This window comes from Pleurodeles waltl, chromosome 11 (assembly GCF_031143425.1).
Source record: "Pleurodeles waltl isolate 20211129_DDA chromosome 11, aPleWal1.hap1.20221129, whole genome shotgun sequence".
Lineage (NCBI taxonomy): Eukaryota > Metazoa > Chordata > Amphibia > Caudata > Salamandridae > Pleurodeles > Pleurodeles waltl.
Genome location: NC_090450.1, coordinates 697,263,180 through 697,287,434, shown reverse-complemented (window position 1 = coordinate 697,287,434; position 24,255 = coordinate 697,263,180). Strand labels below are relative to the sequence as shown.

The window sequence follows — 24,255 nt, the reverse complement described above, 5'->3', positions numbered from 1 at the left end:
TGCGGAGGTGAACCGTTCTAACCAAGGCTGCTGAAAGAGACCTGGCGCCACCTCCGGATGGAGATGCCATTCTTGATCAACTAAGCATTGGCGGCTGAGTGTCTGTTTGTCTGAGTGTCTGTTTTGACATTCAGAGCGCCCACTACATGTTGAACCACTAGGGATATGCCCAGATGTTCCAGCCATGTCGAAATGCGCTGAGCCTCCTGACAAAGGGTCCACAACCCCACTCTGCCCTACTTGTTGTAGTACCATACAGCGGTGGTGTTGTCTGTGAACACCAGCACTATTTTTCCTTTGAGAGAGGAAAGGAATGCTTTCAATGTAAGCCTGATCGCCCTGAGCTCCAGAAGATTAATGTGGAGCCCGGACTCTGCCGGAGACCAGACATCTTTGATCTCCGCCTCCCCCATGTGGCCGCCCCATCCTAGGAGTGACGCATCTGTCACTACTGTGAGATCTGGTTGGGGAAGGGAAAGAGATCTGCCATCTACCTAATCACGGTTCGAAAGCCACCACTGCAGATCTTGCGCAGTTCTCTCCGAGATCTGGACCATATCGGAGAAATTCCCCTGATGCTGCACTTACTGGAACTTCAGGTCCCACTGCAGAGCCCGCATATGCCATCTGGCATGTATGACCAGCAGGATGCAGGATACAATGAGGCCCAGCAGCCTCAGAGTCATTCTCACAGAAACCCAGGAGAGAGACTGAAACATTGGGAACATAGCCTGAATATACTGGACTTGCTGCTCAGGAGGATAGGCCCGAAACTGCACTGTGTCCAGAACAATTCAGATGAAAGGGAGAGTCTGAGAAGGAGTCAGTTGTGATTTTGGCACGTTTATAGCAAACCCCAGCAAACGCAGGAGGTTCATTGTATTCTGGAGGTGGGAGACAACAGCCCACGTTCAACAGCCAGTCGTCAAGGCAGAGGAAGACTGAAAGCCCTACTCTGTGCAGATGAGCTACAACCACCACCATCACTTTTGTGAACACCGAGGGGTGCTGGTATGGCCAATGGGGAGCACGGTAAACTGAAAGTGCTTGTGACCTACTACAAACCGCAAGTAACTTATGTGGGCAGGCAGGACGGGAATATAAAAGTAGGTGTCCTGCATGTCCAATGCGATCATCCAGTCTCCAGGATCCAGGGCAGATAGGACCTGAGCCAGAGTGAGCATTCTGAACTTCTCCTTTCTGAGGAAGAGATTGAGGGACTGGAGGTCTAGGATAGGGCAGAGGTCCTTCTTCATGGGCACCAGAAAGTAGTGGGAAAAACAAGCACGACCTACTTCTGGCACAGAGACCCTCTCTATGGCACCCTTGACCAAGAGAGCCATAAATTCCTCGTGGAGAAGTGCCAAGTGATCCTCCATCATCCGATTGTAGGATGGTGGCATGGCCAGAGGGATAGTCTTGAAGGGGAGAGAGTAACCCCTTTGGATGATTTGCTAAATCCACCTGTCCATCGTGATGGATTCCCAGGGGGGCAGGTGATGGCGAATTCTTCCCTACAACTGGTCCATGATGGAGCAACAGACTAGGAAGGTATGGTGGCTTCAGTAGGGGGTGAGTGGGAGTTGGTGGACTGGGCCAACTGCTGGCCCCCTGATCCACAGGCATGTTGGATCCTGAGCCCATGCAGACACTGGTCAGCATGAGCAGCACAGTGGCTGGAGGGAAATGGACGTAGTTGGACACCCCTTCTGTAGCCACAAAAGGGGTGAAAAGCAGACCGAGGAGGGCGAAGAGAAGCTGCGAGGAAAAGGGATCGAGCCATAGCTAGGGACTCCTTAAAGCGCTTGCGCGCTGCGTTTTGTCTCCAAAGAGACTGGTACCATCGAAGGGCATGTCCATAAGCGATTGCTGGACTTCCTCTGAAAAGCCAGATGTCCTCAACCAAGCATGGCACCTCAAGGCAACTGATGACACAACCAATCTGCCTAGTGAGTCAATCGTGTCCAGCCCACAACGAATCTTGAACTTGGCTGCATCTCTCTCATCAGCAACAGCTTGGTAGAGAACAGCCCGGGCCTCCTCCGGGACCTGTAACAGCATCTGCGCGACCATATCCCATAAAGTATGGTAATAGCAGCCCAAAAGGCATGCAGTGTTCACGGACCACAATGTCTGACTGGAAGAAGAGAATAACTTCTTCCCAAGTTGGTCCAGTCATTTTGATCACCTATCCGGGGGTGCGGGTGGGAATGCACCAGAAAATGAAGTTTGGAAGACAAACTATCAGGTGTGGGATGTTGGGTAAGGAATTTAAGGTCGTTAGGCACAGGCCTATGGCGGCAGGTGATTGTCCTGTTGACATGAGCCCCTGTGCTGGGTTTAGACCACGTCCCCAGCAGGACATCAGTGAGGGCTTCATTAAAGGACAAAAGGGGATCAAATGTGGAAGCCCCTGGCTGAAGCACCTCAGTCAGGAGGTTAGTCCTGACAGCCACCAAAAGTAGCTCAAGGTCCAGGACCTCGAACACTCTTCTCACCACCACTGAATATGAGGCTCCCTCCTCTGTAGCTGTATTAGGGGTAGAAAGCATGCCAGCATCGGGAGAGGTGTCAAGACCACTGGCCCAATTCTTGCGCCCAGTCTATTTCAGGATCTTCTAGCTGGAATTCTAAAGGGTCCAGTGACCCCTCCATACTCTCATCGTACCCATAGGCATAAGGATTAGGATCTAATCTGGGGAACACAGTCCCTCTCGAAGACGGAACCGGCGTCAAGTGACATCGATCCAGCTCGGAGTCGTAAATGGGTATGGGATCTACAGCGATCGTGGGCCCGACATGAGTCGGAAGCGTCAACGTCTTTACTGTCACCAGGGAAGGTCCCGATGACATGACCGGTGCCGGTACGGATCTGGTAACGGATTCTGGGGTGCCATCCAGAGCAGAGGCCAAAGTCACCTGCGCGGAAACAGAAGGGAGACCCCCTCCAACCCTACTGGGCCCGAAGGCATCACTGGAGCGTCGGTCTGCCCAAAAATGAGGCACATGGCCTTGCAAAACTTTCTCAGTTGGGTGGGGGTGGCTCCCGGAAACTCCGGGAGGCACGGAGCTGACCCAGAAGAAGGCTCCGAGGACGGAGGCCTACAGCGCCGACGCTCCTCCTGCGTCACATTGTCCGAGTGACAGGCTGAAGTTGAAGAACGTTTGATGTTCTTTGACTTCTTCTTAGGACTGAAAATGTCCCGACGATTTGGAGTGGGATGAGGACGAGGATGAGTGGTGATGGCTCCATGAGTGGTCTCGAGACCTTCCTCTCGAACAAGACTAGGAGCGACACCGAGCTGAGCGCCGGGCCTTGGGTCGTGGTCATGTTCCAGGCACCATAAGTACACAAGGTGCGGATCTGTCACCGACATCATGGGGCGACAGTAGTCACACAGCTTGAATCCGGTGTTGCAGTAAGACATCATGACGCACCAAGTAGTCAAAGACTTCGACAAAAAGGTTGAAAAGTCAGTCAAAAAAGGAATGAGGGTATTTGTTCTCTGGATCTGTATGTAGGCTGGTGCGGAAAGAAAAGAGCCGATGTCAGCGGCTGAGGTGGCGCATATATACGACCGCGGCTTCTTCACGGCGACAATGACACCAACGACGAATACGGAGTCGACTGACATCTCCTGAAAGGGCACAACAGTACTGCTCAAAGAAAAATCTCGGATCCAGTCAGACGCTTTGGGGAAATTCTAAGGTAAGGAATCTGCTACTAGAAGTATCTATCAGATAAATATTACATGTGGCCGCTTCAAAGGCTTTTTAATTTTTTTTTTTTTTTTTTTAGGTATGATGCACAGCATGACTAAAAACTATTGGCAAAGCAAATTGGTCTGAAAGGCGAGATCTACTGACTTTACTGATACTTGTTTTTTTTTTGTTTGTTTTTGCCCAAAACTATTCTGGCTTAAACCACTAAATGGCTAGCTAATTTAATGAATTATTTAAAAATTAGATAATATTGATGCTGCGAAATTCCTACTATGAGAACTCTTCCATGATAAGATTTTTGTAGACCGTGCTCTTCCTGAGTAATTCCACTTATAGGAACAATCATTACGGGGGGGGGGAGGGAAAAGAATCAGTGCAGCAAAATAATTCTAAGGTTTAAACCTCAAAGCCATGTTTATCCTGGATCCCTTGCCTGGTTATAAGGGTTTTGTGGACTTACCAGAATAATTTTGGTCTCATCCAGCTCAGCTTGCACTTTACTCATAGCATCTGCTTCTCGTGGATTCTGGAAGGAACAAGAAAGCTCAGATTTAAAGTCGGCCGTTTGCAGCAAGACATAAAACAATTATGGTGCATCTCTCAGCGCTTCAGAATGTGGAGATTATGAGTGGATGGGGTGGGTGATTAGCAGGGCAGTCAACAAACCCACTTGTGAAGGACAGTAGTACTAGCAAGGCTTGGAAAACTGTGATGCCCAACTGTAATGTTGTGTTCTTGCCGGCTTCATGTTTTACTCAATACCACAGACCAAATGAAGCCCATGGACAACAGATGTGTGGTATTCAGGAGGATATAGTACTGAGAGATGTTCAGCTTTTGAAGGTAATTTTAGAAAATAAGTGCTCTGCTCTTATTGAAATTCTGTGGCACAATGACTGTGGGGTAACATCGCCCAGAGGCCAAGCAGAGGTGAACTAGTAACAATAGGTTTGTAGAGTATGTTTGCAGTCTTTGGGATCTGAGACTGGCCCAGCCCTGAGGCACCCTCCTTGTTAACTATCTTTATACTCACTAGTGTTATAATCAGTCCGAAAATCACAAGACTGTTGTAGGCACCAACTAAATTAATCACAACCATTTAATTTGACTTCTTCATAAATCTTCAAACTTTGAATCTAAGATGTATAGACATATTTATAAAAAACATGTATTTAAAGGAGTAGTAATAGGTATCTAACACAGCAAAATATACTGAAACATTAACTGGTGTACTAAATTCTTTAAATATCTTTACTAAATTCTTTGAAATCAACTCATGGTCTTCAGAGAATTGATGAAAATGGAACAAGGACTTTGAGTAAGGCATTACGTTTTGAAAGTGATATGCAATATTGCTCAGTAGTAAACAGTTCAATATGACTGGTAAAATGTGACAAAATGTAATAAAGCATACTGTGCAATTTTTTTTTTTTTTTAACTTCAAAATGTGTGCATTCAGCTAGAAGTGACATGGTGTCCAATACAGGCTTGATTGTAGTGTTACAGTACTGCTTATAGTGTAAAAAAGGTCAACAAAATACAGCACACACATTTATTGATTCTCCATCTGTAAAGCCTGTTCAGCGGAAATATAGAAGACCAATTTTAAAACACAAATATAAAATTGAAGCAACAATGAAAAGTTTGCATAATCATGCCTCTTAATACATCTAATGGTCTTAACTTTCTAAAAGTATGTTTTAGAAGACCATGCTTTGAATAATGGAGTCACATTTCCATGGAATTGTATGCGAATAAAATAAATAAATGAAAGAACTTTTAGTACAATCCCAACAACTGATTTAAGATAATGAATACACTCTTCAGTGCAATGATTAGAATTTCATCAATAAACCAGTTGTATATTTTTTGCAGCATTTAGTTAAAATTTTTAGCCCATAAGAAATCATCACTCTATGCTGTCTTCCTAGACTTCCCTGGACCTTTAACTCAGTGAACAGAACCGTGCACGTTTGAGGAGCTGAGAAGGAATGCATGAATGCACACCTGGTATATTTGAGGCATCAACAGCCCAAGTAAAGTTCATAAGAGTAGGCCTTCTGACCAAATACAGAGAACCCTGGAATAATGAAGGGAATGCCTCCTAACTTCATTACAACTTCATTAACGTATCAATGACTAATGCATAGCACACAAATAGTCACCAAAAAGTCCTGGCCTCTCTTAACCTCCAACAACTCATCCCTTTTGGTTTGCTAGAAGCACAACATGGATTTTGAGTTTCAAAACATTTTCTTAAACACAGATGAATATTGTAGGAAAGGACCTCTTTTCCATGATCAACCCCTAATGTTTTTGGCCTGATGCTGTTGTTTTTTCAGCTCTGTAGTGTACTGGGCCCTACTCTTCAGGCCCACATGTATGTGCTCAGAACCCCCAAAGTACATGAACAATCGGCTAATACCCGATTGGTTCACTCAACTTACCTATAAGTCTATAGTACATGCTACCAGATGTACCCAGAGCCAGTATGGTAAATTTCACTATTGCAGCACTTGATTGTGTCACCACTGCAGTGTCAAGGTGAAAATATGACTAGACCTTGCACTGCATCCTGGTTGGGCGGCTTAAAAATGACCAACTCGATATGGTAAAATAAACCGTTCTGCCAAATCAAATCCTTCCGTTCTAATATTAATAGCCCACCCACAAGGAAGGCCTAGGTACCCCTTCAGGCAGAGTGGTTAATATTAAAAAGAAGGGCATGTTCTTTTTGTGTTTAACATACCCTGATAGTGAAAGCACAAAATTGCCATTTTTATTGTTGCAAGGTCAGTGGTCCCATTGGGTAACATGGGGTTTCACTAGCCACCGCACTCAGTACGGTCTTTCATTTGGGAACACAAAATATGGTACTCAAAAGGTACTGTAGGAAGCTGGCCTGGTGTGTGGTGAGTACCTAAGGTACTTACACCTTATAACAGGTCCAGGTATCCTCTCTTAGTGAAGTGTAGGCAGTGTTTAGAAGCCAGGCTCTCTAGAGGCAGCTGTGGATGAGCAGCCAAGACTTATCTAGGAGACATGCAAAGCTTATGCAATACCACTGTAGACACACAGCACTTACACACATGAAAGAAAACACTCAGTTGTACAAAAATAAGTGTACTTTATTTTTGGTACACAATACCACAGAATACTAGAAGGGCAACCCATCAATATGAGGTAAGTAATATACTAAATATATACACTAGCAATCAGAAATGTTCATAGAAAAGGATAGAAAACAGTGCAAATAGCAATAACCAATAGTGACCCTAGGGGGAGCACAAACCATAAACTACAAAATGGAATACGAACACAGGAGCCCAAACCTAGGTATGTAAAATGGATAGAGGGGAGCTGGAGGTACCAGAAAATCACAAAGATAAGTAACACAGTACCCCCCTCTCCCCAAGCGACCAGGAATGCAGGAGTAAATCACTGGATTTTCCCCAAACCACCCACAAAGAAGAAAAGAGAAGAAATGCAAGACCCAGAAGAGACTGTGAGTCCCCAGCAGTGGATTCTAGTGATGGAAGACCTGTGAAGAGAGGGGACCAAGACCAGTCGGCACAACAGAGTCCAGTGGGGGCAGGAGCCCCTACCCCCCCACACTGAAGATGCAGGAGTTGGTTACGGGTGAACACAGACAGGTCAGCACTGCACCCCTGAAGACAGAGTCGAGTTCCTGGAGGATGCAGGTGATGTCCCACGCCGGGCAGAAGATTGCAGGCTGGGTTGTGTGTCCGGATTCCACCAACAAGCCTTGGCAAAGGCAATCTTCATGGTTGGAGGAAAGTAGAGCTGCCAGGGACCAGCAAGGAGTCCACGCAGCACTACAAAAGAGAATCCCACGCCGCAGGAGAACCACACAGAGTTCTGTGCTTCGCAGAAAGGAGTGCTGGGGGCTGGAGCTGCACGTCGCCTGAAGATCCCTTGAAGGAGAAGCCAACAAGCCTTGGCAGCTGCAAGAGATGCTGTGCACGGGGGTACTGTCCTACGTGGGAAGGTAAAGGCTTACCTCCACCCAAGTTGGACAGCTGGTAGAGAGGACCGAGGGGACCACTCCAGACCACCACCTGTGATGCAAGATCCAAGCAGCTTAGCAGGAGAGGGGGGCAGCCGGTTGTTGTTGCTGTTGGCGCCTGCTGATGCAGGGGAGTGACTCCTTCACTCCAAGGAAGGTTCATTCTTCCTTTGTGTGCAGGCTGAAAAGTTGCTGTCTTCTGAGGATGCACGGCCGGGGAAATGTTGCAGAGCTGGCAGGAGTTGTGGATACAATGTTGCAGAAGAGTCTTTCTCGTGGATCTGCAGCTTTGTTGGTTCCTGGAAGGTCCATTCACGGTTCCAGTGGTCAGAAGTCGAAGTGAAGGTTGCAGAGGAGTCCTGCTGGAATCTTGCAAGCTGAATCAGAGGACCCACCCAGGAGGGAGAGAGACCCAAAATAGCCCTGAAAGGGGGGGAATAGTCACCTAACCAGGTAAGTGCCTAAATGGAGCGTGCTCAGACGTCACACACCTGGATTGGCCACTCAGATGCTCACAGAGTTCCCTGCCACCCTTGGAAACAATATGGCAGAACCCAGGGACCCTCTGCAGGAGCTCAGAGCACCACCCCTGGGTGGTGATGGACAGGGGAGTGGCCACTCCCCTTTCCATTGTCCAGTTTCGTGCCAGAGGAGGGACTGGGGGTCCCTGAACCGGTGTGGACTGGTTTATGCACAGAGGGCACCAAATGTGCCTTTCAAAGCAAACCAGTGGCTTGGGGGGTACCCCTCCCAAGCCAGTAACACCTATTTCCAAAGGGAGGGGGTGTTACCTTCCTCTCCCAAAGGAAATCCTTTGTTCTGCCTTCCTGGGCTTGATCAGATCAAGCAGCAGGAGGGCAGAAACCTGTCTTGGGGGTGGCAGCAGCTTGGGCTGCCTAGAAAACCCTAAAAGACTGGTGGTAGCAATGCTGGGGGCCCTCTAAAGAAGCCCCAGAGTGCATGGAATCATACTTCCTTTACTTGCAACAGTATTGGGGTATGATTCAGACATGCTTGATACCAAACATGCCTAGGTTCAGAGTTACCATAATATAGCTGGACATAGGTTGTGACCTATGTCCAGTACATGCGTAAAATGGCGTACCTGTACTCACGAAGTCCAAGAAAATGGAGCTTGAGTTTATGGGGGCACCTCTGCTAGTGCAGGGGTGCCCTCACACACAGGTACTTGCACCCTGCCCTCTGGTCTAGGAGGGCCTGCCATAGGGGTGACTTACAGTAACCTGGTGCAGTGACATGGTAGTGAAAGGGTGCATGCACCCTTTTACACAGGCTGCAATGGCAGGCCTGCAAAATACTTTGCATGGGCTTCTTATGGGTAGCATAATACAAGCTGCCGCCCAAAGGGAATCCCTTATACTCAAATGCCCTGGGTACCTGTGTACCATATACTAGGGACTTACATGGAGGTTCCAGTATGCCAAAAGTGGAGTGAGAAAGGTTCTAGCAACCAAGTTAGTAGGGAGAGAGCATAATCACTGGGGTCCTGGTTAGCAGGATCCCAGTGAACACAGTCAAACACACCGACAACAGGCAGAAAATGGGGGTAACCGTGCCAAGAAAGAGGGTACTTTTCTACAGGCATCAAATTAATTGTTACATTAAACCCGAATCATTGCCGAGATTGGATTTAAGGTAACTTTTAACAGATAGGTAACTTGAGAAATTGAGCACTTTGTTCCTTAAACATCCGGTAGCCTTTTCTGTCTATTTGCAGCAGTTGTCAGCTGGGACAAAATGCTACACCTGCTAGAAAGTGTGGCAAGTGGAACAAAGATAACTGCTTGTGTAAGAAGGTGTGACCTCCTCCAGCAGATTGACTACTGGGCAGTGACCACGCGCGGCTCAGTTTTAAAGAGGCTCACGCCTCAGTGAAGCAATGTTTTGCTTGCCTGCCTGCACCTTTGAGTAGGCAGACAGGCTGGCTTCTCCTCCAGTGAGGGAAAACCTACTGCAGAACTGGTTTTCAAGGGAGAGGTGCTGGGAATGTCCAAGAGGTGTGTCCAGTTCTCCTCACCAGGGAAGCAGACTTGAACTATCTTGGATTCGAATAGAGAGGGCTATTCATTGATTATTTGGTGGCCATACACCCAGGAAGTGATTTAAAGTGGAAAGGGTTGCCTCATGGGAACTATTGCCACATTGGCTTGTGGTTGTTCCCCTCTCACAAATGACAATATGGCCTAAAATCGACACACTAGACCCACAGCCCACAGATCACTACTGGCCTGGAAAGAAGGCAGAAGGATTGCCCTGATGACTTCCTGGGCCTGTCAAAGAGAGAAAAGGCTGCACAAATGACTGGACTGCACCTGCTGCACCCAAGGGACCCACAAAAATGACTGTGCCTGCTGTGGTCACTCAGGGAAAAGAGCTACACTTGTGCCAGTACGGAAAAAGTGACCACAAGGGCTAGTTGGCTAGCCTCCTGATACGCTTCAGGACCACCAAAAGCTAAGGAACTCTGCATTTCTAGAGAGACCAGATTCCTAGGAAAGTCTGCCTGCCACTGAATGCGGAGGTCCCTGCTGGGCAACTGGATCCTGAGCTTCCCGAGGGGTCCCCAAGCCATCGGGACCAGTAGCCAAAGTTGAAGCAGACACATAGTCACCTTAAAGAAAAAAAACTGCTTACCTGTAAGCAACGACTGAACCTGCTGTAATCAAGTGACCAATTGTGACTGTACTTGAAGGCATTGCAGGAGATTGAGTTCTGAGGCCAGAGATGACAACAGGGTGCGCGCCCAAGAGGACTCACAGAATCTCTTCTGGGTCTTCAGCAGCATCCAGCATCAGGACCACTCCTTGTCTGGACTGCATACATGGAGAAAATGACCTTGAAGACCAAGTAACTGTCCCTATGAACCAGAGTTGTCCCTGTAACTGGCCCTCCACTCTGTTGAGGCCCACCCAAGTGGAGAGAAATAGCTGTACTAGCTAGGTGGCTAGGAAATTATTAACTGATTACAACCATTTTTTGCCTTTTTAATTTTGAAAAATCATTTCTCTGGTTGTATTTTTAGTGTCTATGTTATAGTAAAAATACCCTATATTCTTATTAATTGGTGTTTTTTGTGTTGTTTTTCTTATTTATTAACTGTTTTGGTACTCCTAAATGCATTACACTTGTTCCTTTGAATAAGCCGTTTCACTGCAGCTAAGGACTGAGCTAAGGGTTTTATTAAAGAAGCCTAACTGGACTTGGTAAAGATTGTGACATTATTACATGGTGAGGACTTACAGCCACACCACATAACAATACACTTTCCTACAAATATTATCTATAAATCAGGAAATAAATATAAGAAGACATAAATAGCAAACATCCACTTCCTTTCCTCTCTTGTCCTTCTTGACCTGGATCATGTTCTCACCATCAATTCTCCGCTAGTAGGTAGGAATTCTTTCCTCCAAAGCAAATACTTAATCTTATCTAAAACGTCTAACTAGGCATTATTATCTACTGACTTGTCCTTGTTGTATAGTTCGAAGCATTCTAGGATGTTTAGTACACTTAGGAAGTTTCAGGTACCAGTTTTTTCCATTTTCTCCGGACAGATATCCATTTTTTTCTAAAGTCTTGATCCATCTCCTATGCAGTGTTAATTAGTTCTCTATTATCAATATCTGCAAGTTGTTTTTACCATGTCAACAGAAATCATGCCCTAGAAAACAATGATGAGAGATGCTCTAAAAATAAGTACATAAATAAGAGGAGAAGTTAATCAAGGTATCTTGGTGAGAACTCTCCAATTCAGAGGTGAAATACTAAATAGACAATCCATACTAGTAAAACGAATAAGAGGATGAGAGGTTAAAATGCAAGGAATATCCTTAATGAGCAAAGAAGAGAGGTGATGGCATTGACAAGAGTGCATACACAGGAGTTAAACCAAAGGAAAGTGTGCAAGAATAATAAACAAGACCCAAAATTGTGCTGCAGTGAACATGCTCAGGAATCAGAGCTCTATATAGGACTTGAGTGGCACAGATGCAAGATGAGAGTTAAAGTTTTAGGGGAATTTATCAGCCACCTTCAAACCACTGGCCCTATAAACATTTTGATCTTCGTACCATAAACAGAAGTAAAAAGGAAAAAAAAAGTGATGGGAATATTTATTACAAAAGGTATGGAGCTGAAAGAAAAGATATTGAGCATCAAGAAAGCATGATGGCAGTACATGTGCCAATTAGAATCCTCGCCTTGTGCCACAATGTGAAAACTGAGATCTTTCTCAAGGTTGTTGTATGGTATCCAGAAGAAATACCCAAAGACAGAAATACAGACACCTGAATATTCAACCTTAATCACAAAGCAAAAAAGTGACAACTTAACATTAGAATACAGACTGATGTTGGATGACTTACCTGATATTTACTGAGGTAGCTGTCCAGGCCTGAGTAGGAGATGGTAGCTGGAGACCCAGAAGGCCAGTCTATTCTCTCCACCTGAGTGGAGAATTCATCAAGAACCTGGTAGATCATTTGGAAACAAAGCACTTATTACTGAAGGATTTCACAGATTTGGACTATGCACCTGTATCTCCTCCGAACAAACATGAGAGTTTGGAGCTCTAACTAGCAAACAGCAAAAAGCGATGAAAAAAAAAATGAATGAACAATACTTCATACCCACTTAAAACTGTCTAAATCAATTGTATTTTAGTTCATCTGAGCAGTTTCTGATGAGGAAGCAAATGTATGCAAACGAGCCACAGCCACCGCACAAAGTAATATTCTAGTCTGCGTTCGTTGGCCCTAGGCAAGTGAGCACAAGCCACTTTAGATGAGGTTTTGGCTTTTTTGTGCACCATTAGTGAGGTACACTTTGTCTCTAGACGTAGCAAGCTTGAACCCAAATCTGGATATTCACTACCACTTATGAAGAAACACTACGACAGCAAAAGACTGATAATGAGAAAGTATATTTTAGATTTTAGCTGCTCGGATCTTGGACATTGCAGCTATTTTGCCTCATATTTTACAATATCATTTAAGAGTTCAAGTTCCAGTTTACAAATCCATTGGCATTCTAAACATGCAGGGTTCGAATAGGTTTCAGCTTTTCATGTTTCCACTATCTTGGTCCTTTTTTTTTCAGTTGATCTCCAAGTACCAGAAAAGTGTATTTAAGTTTGGTAGACACATAAATTAGGAAAGGCCGAAACTTCAATTTCCTGGGACACTTTGGAGACTTGATTTGTGCAAGCTGTAGCTGTTAACATGCCTAGTGAAAACCTTAGGCGTCTTTGAGCCAGCCTAGTCTTATTTGCTTGCTTGGCAATGCCATAACTGGGACACATAAATATAGAATAACCTTCTTAAAGTGCAGAATAACAGACCTGTTATTTTCCTTCAAGCGGGCTGGAGGGCACTTCATGAAACTCAGACAGGCACCTTTGGTGGTTGGTAACACAAAGATTTATTCTATCATTTAATAAACGTACTACAACGATACACATTATCGGCACTAGATTAAGACATTGATTTTCATAAAAGTTTAAAATACACCCATATTGTGAATTCTTGTGTCTGTCCAATCAAGGTGAAAGGAGTTCGAAGCTCACTATCAAATACATATCTGATCATTTCCCAGAACACACCATCCTGATGTAATGTGCAGGTGGTTTGTGGGTTACAGCACACTAGGTTTTCTGTCTTGAGTTGGTAGGTTGCCACTGAGCCGGCACTTTGCTATAGGAAACAGGAAGCCTAATCCCGGGGCGTATTTTGCAGAGAACTGCAAAAAGGGCATCATCTCATCCAACTTACCTTGTCCAGCAGGGTAAAGCAGACTCGGGGTGGGTATTCATTATCAGCAATCACCACACCAGCCAGGGAGTCGCTCCGAACACACACATGGCACAGATACTCTGAAAGAGAGAGCAAACAGTGGATTCAAAGGTTTAGGTTAAACAACACAACAGAAGCAAGAGCAGGAGGTGTTATCATGATAGATGGAACTTAAATACACCACCAACATATGTTACACCTATCTTCTCACAGATGAGTGCTGCATGGCAGAGAAAGCATCAACAGGTAGTAATAGACCTCAAGAAATGTCCTCATCCGCTCCCCTTGATATCTAGAATTAGATCAGGGCTGAGGTGCTTGACCTCTTCACTTGATAAACGTAGTGACTAAATTAGTTTGCTAGAGATGGTGTCCCTTTGAACTTCTATGAACTCAGCATGCCTTGAATCTTTGAGCGCAATGCTGTAAGTGACCTGCCTCATACCTCTGCCATGTTTAGTTTCCATGGAAAGTTAAGGAAATTAATTAGTTGATTGATGTAAAACATGGAAAAGGAAATGCTTAATTTTGTCTAGGGTGTATATGTTTAATATGTGCATTTTGTTTAGATAGTACTAGCCTGATTTGTATGGTTCATAAAATATTTTACATTTTATTGCATATCTGACTGCCTTTTATTAACCTTCTCTTAAAATGTTGGCATGACTAGAAGGGCAGCCAGTCACATGCCTTATATGTAGCTATGTAGCATCAATAGCAACAGCCATAACCAGTTCAGATATATTATTCAACAGTATGTCGCATGCAGAGACTCTAAAGTACGCATTTCTAATTTAAAGAAGTCAGAGTACTGAACGATAAACGCCCTGGTGTGGTAGACCGAGCCCCAGGACATAGTACCACTTGCACTGTAGTCATATGTTAGGACTTGTAAGGCAGACAGACCTAGAACAAAGCATATCTAATATTACTTCAATTACATTTGGAAGGCTGGCAAGACTGAAGAACAGTGAGTCACATGCCTGGATTGTCTCGGAGAGGCCGACAGGGCAGATGAAGGTTCATTCACATGACTGAAAAGCACATTTAGTAACGTGTCAGGATCAACCCTCAGATAAAAAAAAATGTGGGAAGAATCAGCCATATGTCAGTCTTGCAACTGAAAGGGCAATAGAGGTAGTCATGCCCCAAACACCCTCACAGATTTGACGGACTTCAGTCCAACATTACAGCACCATATACAAAACTATGTAAGCAATAATTCTAACAAAACTAGAAGTATACGTAAATTGTATATTTTACTCTAACTGTAAAGAAAATAAAAAGGTGAGGTGGGACCTGGAGGATCAAGTAACTTTATGATCTTACTCGACCTTTGGTTCTAACGATAGTTCATTGATTTTTCAAGCCCAGAACATATTAGTTTACTATACCAAACTGCTACTGCCAATTGCAAGTGTTTTATTTTTGTTTAGTAACCAGAACTTCATTTTACTTTTAAACAAATGTTTGTGTAGTTCTATCCTCAATAAACCTTTAAATTTACATCCTAAATGTTTCTCCCACTGATTTTTTAAATGCTATACTTCATACCACTCTGTAGAGTTCATATGCTGCTGTGGTCTATGGCTATGCACAGCTGGGTTTAATCGCAGGGGCTGGCCTGCAACAAGGCCTTACACCAAGCTTTTTGTGCACCCATCTTAGCCTTTAATGGCCTTTAGCCAGACCCAGTGGCCAACCTCCTGCATTCCAGGATTGGAAGCGTGCGTCATGCCTAACATCCTGTGCACCCAATCTCTGTTGAGCTGCATAATGGATATGCATGTGTTTGGCCACTTGCAGCAGCACGCTCTGTGTGCATGCACTGTGCCAGCCCCTGTAGCACCAAACCATTTGATTAAGGTTTTCAGCAGGGCCCAGCAGGCACAGGGTCCGGCTTGAGGCTTGGACCTGTACCAACATCTACACCACTGAACAAGCTAAATGTGGCCTTCAACTTAAGAAGTGAACATGGGACAAATCCTGACCTGAAGCCAAACCCATATCGGCCCTCATGCCACAAACAGCTGTGCACAAAGTAGGAAAGTAAAATATTATGTGGAATGGTTATGGTTGGGTAGCTTTACCATGTTATATTATCAAAATACCCCAAAGATGATCCTTAAAGTCACACTAATAAATCCTTAGGTCAGTCCTGGTAGAGTGGCAAAGAGCAGTCCCTAGCGGAACACATATTATGCATTTCAGAGCACCAACATGGATGATAAGTAACTGACACGACTTGATAGAAATCCAACACCAATTTATAACAAAGTGGATTTTTATCTTATTTTAGACACCAAAACTAATGGAACAGCATATGTATGCACAGAGTTATAGATTTTAGAAACAATGATAAATCAGTACAACATAATACATGAAAAATATAACATTGCAGTCAATGGGAAAAACCACTAGTGACAATCTAGGTTGAGTTACGTGGAACCCTTGCAGAGGTAATGTTGTGAGGGCCCTAGGTCCAGGAAATGACAGCCAGTTAAATTTTACCTAGCCCGTGGAGTCCGGGTGAAAACTTGCCCTGGCTGTCCGTGATGCTGAATGGGAGATGTGGTTGGTGCTGATTTTAACGCTTACACAGTGCTGTAAGAAACAAGATGCAAAAACAAAGCAGAAGCCTGGTTGCTGAGGTCGGCTGCAGGTCGCATGGTGTTCCCTGTAGTTGCAGTTCCCACAATGTACTGGACAATCTCGATTTGGGCGATCCCATGGAGGGCCCGATGGCCAGCGATTCTTTGGATCCGGCAACTGTTTTCACTTGCAGTTTGCAACGGACTAGTGCCACTAGTCCAGGGGAAAAAGAGGGTGTTTCTGGCTTCCACTGGGGCCCCAATGTTCAGGAGTTCCAAGTATGAGCCAAGAACTAGGGTCGTTCACGCAGTTCAGAGTCTGTTGCCACTGAGCTAGAGTATTCCACTTTTGCTTTAGTGCTGTGGGCAAAGTCCTGGTTGTCTGCGATATGGGCCTTCTCTTGGTCCTTCTTTGAGGTAAGTTGTTGAGAACAGAGGTTATGGTGTCAGGGGTGTTCCTTAAATCCTAGATTACAGGGAATTAGGGGTGTGGAGACTAGTAGCCAATGGGCAGCTAGCAACTACAGCTAATCCGCCCCTAAGGTGGCCACATCCAGTGGGGTGGGTTACTTTTTCTACTGCAAACCCTCTAATCTGCCACTCCTGAAGACGGCAGAAAACTAACTTCAGTGTACAGACCGGGCTGCTCACCCCAGAGGTGTGGTCAGCTTCTGGGGGTGTACACCACCTTGCATAGCTAATTTCCCGCCTGTCTGAGAGGAGATGTGTGTGAGGCAGGGGGAGGGCAGTTTTCTCCACGGAGTCTCAGTTCTGATTCATATCAGAGGCAGTGCAGACTGAAACTCCTCGTTTTGATATGACCATTCACTAGCTTGCTTAGGAGGAGTTACCTCCTTCCTGGCCAAGCCTTTGTTTCCGACTCTGGTAGGAAGTCAGAATAGAATCTTGGCAGCACCAAGCATGAGAAAGCATGGGGTGGTCAGCCAGAGCACAGTGAAGCTGGGGCAACCAGGTAACAACCTCTAAGGTCGCCACATGGGTCCTTGCCAGATCGTCCAGGGCATGAGATTCATGTAAGGGGTGGGTGAGAAGGCATGTTGTTTGATACCAAACATGACATATTTCAGTGTTACCATAAGCGAGCTGCTAATCTCGAGGGTGCCCAGTTGGCAGTCCATGATCCTATGGATCGCTAACACTTATAGTAGTTTCCAATGAGGAACACCACTATAGGGGCATATAGGCTTGCACTTATATGACCACACCTGAAATATAATACACCCTGCCTCCTGGGCTGAGGTCTACCTTAGGGATGCCTGACATATATTACAGGCAGTGCATTTGATTGTGCCACAGATGGTGAGGGCACAGTGAAGTTCGAGCAGTTTACACTGTGACAGCAGTCTGCAATGGCAGGCCCGCTGTCAATAGTTTGCTTGGGTGCCCAGGGTGGCACAAAACAGCGCTGCAGCCCTGTGGACCCCTTTGCCACCTATGCCGTGGGTACCCCAGTAACATATACTAAAGGACTTATAAGTGGGTAAAGTCTTTGCCAATTTGGGATTACCAAGTCGAAGATAACAGGTTTTTTTTGGGGGGAGGTGGGGGTGATTAACGCTGGACATCAGGCTCCAGTGCACTATCAGAGTCATAACCATCGGCATTTGGGCCAAAAAGGGGGGGGGTGACCACTTTCCTACACACAGCATCTGGCCATACACAAAAGGGTGAGTGTACAAGGACCTGCGTATGGTCAGGCCCCACTTCAGCTCTGTGGTGTACAGTGCTCAGTGTGCATGGTGTCTGCCTTGTATAACTGCATGTGATTTGTTTTTGCTATTCTAACTTTTTATTCATTAATTGGAAGAAAAACATCTACATGCAAACCAGAAGAACTGAAATTGGACCAGTGAACTACAGAAGATAAAAATGTTCTTCAATATTGGGAGACTATCAGATCTTCTGGCACGCCACCAAATCTGCAAACGTGTCAGGAATGCTCTCCCAGTTCACTAATAACTCTCTTCCCTCCCTCCTTCCATGTGGTGTTAATTTTTATTGGCCATCAAACAACAAACAATGTCAAAACGCAAAAATATTTTTTGGTCTTAAAAAGCACACATTGCCACAGTAGTCCCAGGCCCTGAACAAAACTACTTTGTGTGCTGATATGCCCCTTATAAAAAACAAAAGAATGCTGTCACTCAAAGTAAAACCAGCCAACAGATAGAGAGACAGAATTTATTAAAAATAAAAGGTCTTGGTTAAAACCAGACCTAATTAGAGACTCAATTGTTAAAGAAAGTCACAAAAGTGCACCTACAGTATATGTCCCTGCGTTAATGCATATTTATGGTTTTCGTGGAACCACAAGAATTTCCAGAAGTAAGGCAGGAAATCATACTTCTAGACAATATTTGTGAACTGCATTTAGTAGGAGCAAATATGCATGTGTAGATTTGTTCATGTGAAAATCTGTTGAGCATTTAGTTCAACTTCCCTACAACCACTTTTTCCCACAATCCTGGAAGAAGTTTTATTTCTGCCCTCCCCCTTTCAGGAGTACATTTCCGACCTTTCTCAGTATTGGAAAAAATTAGAGAAGAGCTGGTGAAACGTCCTCATGCAAATTTGTAGGTTTGCACAGACTCAAAAGGGCATTCTAACCTTGGAACTATTGTTTACTGCTACTTCCAGTCCCAGTGTGTAGATCTGAAAGGTGGCAAAGTAAGGGAATTGCTAGTATTCAAACCAGACTAAATTATGACCCTTGGCATAATCAGAGAGGCTATTATCAGGGCTCTTATATAACAAGATTGCTGCCATAATTTGTCACCGCACTACGTGGCACCAAAGGGACAAGTGGATTTTTTTTTTACAGGTTAAGCAGATTTGTAAAGCAACCTGTCCCACAGACAAGTAGGCATTTAATTAAATTCTACACCTCTGAGGTGAAATAATGATCCCTTACTCCACGTTCCCAGGAGTGTGTAGGCACTGCTTATTGAGAAGAAGTGGAGTTAAAAGTAAAGAAAAAAAAAAGTGATACGGTGTGGCCGGCGCTGGCCATGTTATAGTGCTTTTTTAGGGTTGAGCCTGCGAGTGCATGTGCTAGCGCATGGGTCTCCCTTACGAGAATCCATTGCGTACATTAAAGGGCTTGAAGCCTGTCTGTCACTTATCATGTGTTGGCTTGAGTGGCACTCTGCTTTACAGCCTCATTATGTATCATTGCAGGCCTGGCATCATTTCCGTTCCTCTCTTGGAGCAAGGACCAAGCACTGATTGATTCAACTTAATCAGTGCCCGTCATGATTGATGTACTATTTTGTCCTTTTTAACTTTTATTGCCCTACAAACAGAAGGTGTGTGACTGTCAAAAACATATCCAGCAGGACAAACAAAATTGCAAAGCCTTATTTTTTTAATAGCTAACTTTTTTTAATTATGCTAAGTTGTCTTTTCTCACTTTGCAATCATGTTTGCTTTTGTTTTTGCTTGGGGGTGCGGTTCTCAAAAGATAACTATTATATTGTTCTAAATATTGAAAAGCAACACTGTTTCTTTATTATGTGTAAATGCTGAAATGATGCTTTAACACATAATCGTGTAACACACCTCAATCCACCCCACTCCAACACAATCTGCCCCACTACAATGCACCTCAACCCACACCAATTCACCCCACTCTAATACAATCCAACCGACCTCGCTTCACTCCTCTTAACCCGCCCCAGTCTAATCTGCTCCACTCCAGTTTGCCCCACTCCATACTAAAATAATCTGCCCCACGCCATACTAAAATAATCTGTCCCACGCCATACTAAAATAATCTGCCCACCTCCAATCCAAAACATTCTGACCCACCTCCAATCCAAAACATTCTGACCCACCTCCAATCCAAAACATTCTGACCCACCTCCAATCCAATACATTCTGACCCACCTCCAATCCAATACATTCTGACCCACCTCCAATCCAATACATTCTGACCCACCTCCAATCCAATACATTCTGACCCACCTCCAACCCAATACATTCTGACCCACCTCCAACCCAAAACATTCTGACCCACCTCCAACCCAAAACATTCTGACCCACCTCCAACCCAAAACAATCTGACCCACTCCAAGCCAAAACAATCTGACCCAATCCAATACAATCTGACCCCATCCAATCCAAAACAACCTGCCAAATGCAATCTCTGAACTGCAATTCAAAACAATCTGCCCCACTGCAATCCACAACAATCTGCCCCACTGCAATCCACAACAATCTGCCCCACTGCAATCCACAACAATCTGCCCCACTGCAATCCAAAACAATCTGCCCCACTGCAATCCAAAACAATCTGCCCCACTGCAATCCAAAACAATCTGCCCCACTGCAATCCAAAACAATCTGCCCCACTGCAATCCAAAACAATCTGTCCCACTCGAATCTCCTCCACTTAAATTTAAAACAATCTGCCCCACTCCAAACCACATCACTTCAGTTGCCCCACTCAAATCCACCTCACTTTAGTGGCCCCACTCAAATCCGTTGCACTCAAATCCAAAACAATAGGCCTCACTCAAACCCAATCCAATCCACCCCACTCCCATCCAATCCACCCCACCCACCCACACAACCCAATCCAATCCAATCCATCCCAGTCCCATCCAATCCAATCCACTTTAATCCACCACACTCCAGACTAATCCTGTCCACATTAATCCACCCGACTATACTCCCCTCTACTCAACTCTGACACTCTACTCCCCCTACTCCACTCTACGACACTCCAACAAATCCACGCTGATACCTTACTCCCTCACTGCACGCAACTAACTTTTAGCCATACTGATGTACAACATGAAAACACAAATTGCCTAAGCCAATAGCTCTTGTATGGGCGAGACCTACTGGCTTTGCCAGTGGCTAGATGAGAGGGAAACAGTCAACAGGGGGATGGAGGCAGGGGGTGGGAAACAGTACCTAGATCACCACGGGAGCAGCAGACGTACACTAATTAAAATGAATCAATCTGTGCACCATACGGTCTAAAGGAAATGACGCCTGGAACACACTGGCCAATCAGGAAGCAGCAAAGAAGAGTGGCACTCAAGCCAACTGACTAGTAAGCAATGGACAAGCTCCAAGCCCTTTACTGTAAACAATACCCCTAGCAGCAACAGTGCATGCACACTGTCATGCAAGACCTAAAAATTCATAAAGACTAAGAAGATGAAGACCAACAGAGGCATCTCAGATTCTGGCGGCAAAACAAAGCATTCTGCCATTAGCCTTAGAGTTTATTACCTCTAATCCTCCAAGATGTCTGCAGATAATGATAATGATATTTACATGTAAACAGAGAAAGAAAAACAGGAAAACAGGTCTTTTGATATACACCCAACTGTGTCTACAAGTCTTCCAGTCAATGCACAGACTGACAAGGAGTGTTTTTTTTTTTTTTTTTTAACGTCCTTTTGAACACTCTTGAAGATGTCACAGTCAGTCACCAAGTGGGATGGAGGCAAGCATACCGCACAGTCTTTATGGGCATCTTTTACAGCATTCTTTCTCCCACATAAAGGGCACTTGGAGAAAAGGTATGGCATTCTGACTAAAAATCCAGTCGGAAAGTGAAGAAATAAAAAATTGTCCACTGCTGACTGGAAGTGCAATCATTATTTTTCAATTAAAGAAAACTGGTGATTCGGATGTACAAACCTATATAGGGAGTGCAGAATTATTAGGCAAATGAGTATTTTGACCACATCATCCTCTTTATGCATGTTGTCTTACTCCAAGCTGTATAGGCTCGAAAGCCTACTACCAATTAAGCATATTAGGTGATGTGCATCTCTGTAATGAGAAGGGGTGTGGTCTAATGACATCAACACCCTATATCAGGTGTGCATAATTATTAGGCAACTTCCTTTCCTTTGGCAAAATGGGTCAAAAGAAGGACTTGACAGGCTCAGAAAAGTCAAAAATAGTGGGATATCTTGCAGAGGGATGCAGCACTCTTAAAATTGCAAAGCTTCTGAAGCGTGATCATCGAACAATCAAGCGTTTCATTCAAAATAGTCAACAGGGTCGCAAGAAGCGTGTGGAAAAACCAAGGCGCAAAATAACTGCCCATGAACTGAGAAAAGTCAAGCGTGCAGCTGCCACGATGCCACTTGCCACCAGTTTGGCCATATTTCAGAGCTGCAACATCACTGGAGTGCCCAAAAGCACAAGGTGTGCAATACTCAGAGACATGGCCAAGGTAAGAAAGGCTGAAAGACGACCACCACTGAACAAGACACACAAGCTGAAACGTCAAGACTGGGCCAAGAAATATCTCAAGACTGATTTTTCTAAGGATTTATGGACTGATGAAATGAGAGTGAGTCTTGTTGGGCCAGATGGATGGGCCCGTGGCTGGATTGGTAAAGGGCAGAGAGCTCCAGTCCGACTCAGACGCCAGCAAGGTGGAGGTGGAGTACTGGTTTGGGCTGGTATCATCAAAGATGAGCTTGTGGGGCCTTTTCGGGTTGAGGATGGAGTCAAGCTCAACTCCCAGTCCTACTGCCAGTTCCTGGAAGACACCTTCTTCAAGCAGTGGTACAGGAAGAAGTCTGCATCCTTCAAGAAAAACATGATTTTCATGCAGGACAATGCTCCATCACACGCGTCCAAGTACTCCACAGCGTGGCTGGCAAGAAAGGGTATAAAAGAAGGAAATCTAATGACATGGCCTCCTTGTTCACCTGATCTGAACCCCATTGAGAACCTGTGGTCCATCATCAAATGTGAGATTTACAAGGAGGGAAAACAGTACACCTCTCTGAACAGTGTCTGGGAGGCTGTGGTTGCTGCTGCACGCAATGTTGATGGTGAACAGATCAAAACACTGACAGAATCCATGGATGGCAGGCTTTTGAGTGTCCTTGCAAAGAAAGGTGGCTATATTGGTCACTGATTTGTTTTTGTTTTGTTTTTGAATGTCAGAAATGTATATTTGTGAATGTTGAGATGTTATATTGGTTTCACTGGTAATAATAAATAATTGAAATGGGTATATATTTGTTTTTTGTTAAGTTGCCTAATAATTATGCACAGTAATAGTCACCTGCACACACAGATATCCCCCTAACATAGCTAAAACTAAAAACAAACTAAAAACTACTTCCAAAAATATTCAGCTTTGATATTAATGAGTTTTTTGGGTTCATTGAGAACATGGTTGTTGTTCAATAATAAAATTAATCCTCAAAAATACAACTTGCCTAATAATTCTGCACTCCCTGTATAGTGTTCCTGGGATCCTTCTCATGAGCCAGAAAAAAAACACTGGGTGAGGAAGAGGCAACTGCCTGGAAAAGGTACTCTAGGGGGAGGTGGCTCCCAGGTTCTTAGCGGGATAGGCTCCTTTTTTCTGTCTCTGTTAAACGTAAGGCAACAGGCTGCATTTTTGTCTCTAATTAATACTCTAACTGCGCTATTTTTTCAATTGAAAGACGCTCAATATAAATGTTATGAATAATTCTATATGTTTTTTCTACCAGACACTTGTGTACAATGTATCCTCTTTAGGCTTCCATTCAACAGTTATATTCAGACGTTTCATGGACAAAGACATTCTTTGATGTTGTTTCCATGAGAATCAATTATTTAATAGTGTTGTGGAGTCCGCGCAAGCAGGGGGAAATATTTCCAGTGTTTATGACTGTCAATGGAGATCCTATAATGCAGATTTTTTTTTCTTAAACCTACAAATTGCTAGTAACTGGAAATGCACTGATTCTTTCATCCTAGCTGCTTGTTGCAGCATCTGTCTTTTTTTCTTGACCCATCTGCTTGACTTGGGTATTAAACCTCACTCATCATTAAAAAGTCATTCCAGAGGGCTGCACTCCTACCAAGCCCTTAAATTGTTTTTATGGGTTGGGAGTGGCCAAGATGGCGGTGAGACAGGAAGCAAATCCGCCCCCCGTCCCCCACCGGCACCCGCATGTGAACCATCTTTCCAGGCCATCCGATTTCCCATCTGATTTCTCACCATGGCTCAGAGGGCCTCCACAGACTTGGCACCCCCCTAGAAGCCCATTGCAAAAGGTTTGTAGGGCTCCAACGTCATCGACATGCTGACCAGCAGAAGGCAGAA

At 44.6% G+C, this 24,255-nt stretch overlaps 1 protein-coding gene across 2 annotated transcripts in view; it reads right to left on the bottom strand.

The window, feature by feature from the left end:
- Positions 1–24,255, bottom strand: part of YKT6 (YKT6 v-SNARE homolog) — a 107,206-nt gene that overhangs the window by 40,456 nt on the left and 42,495 nt on the right. For both annotated transcript variants that reach the window (XM_069214260.1, XM_069214261.1), the window contains exons 4-6: positions 13,543–13,643; positions 12,139–12,243; positions 4,184–4,249 (exon numbers count right to left, since the gene is read on the bottom strand). In XM_069214260.1, the coding sequence (XP_069070361.1) occupies positions 4,184–4,249; positions 12,139–12,243; positions 13,543–13,643 (272 nt within the window). The remainder of the gene's footprint in view (positions 1–4,183; positions 4,250–12,138; positions 12,244–13,542; positions 13,644–24,255) is intronic.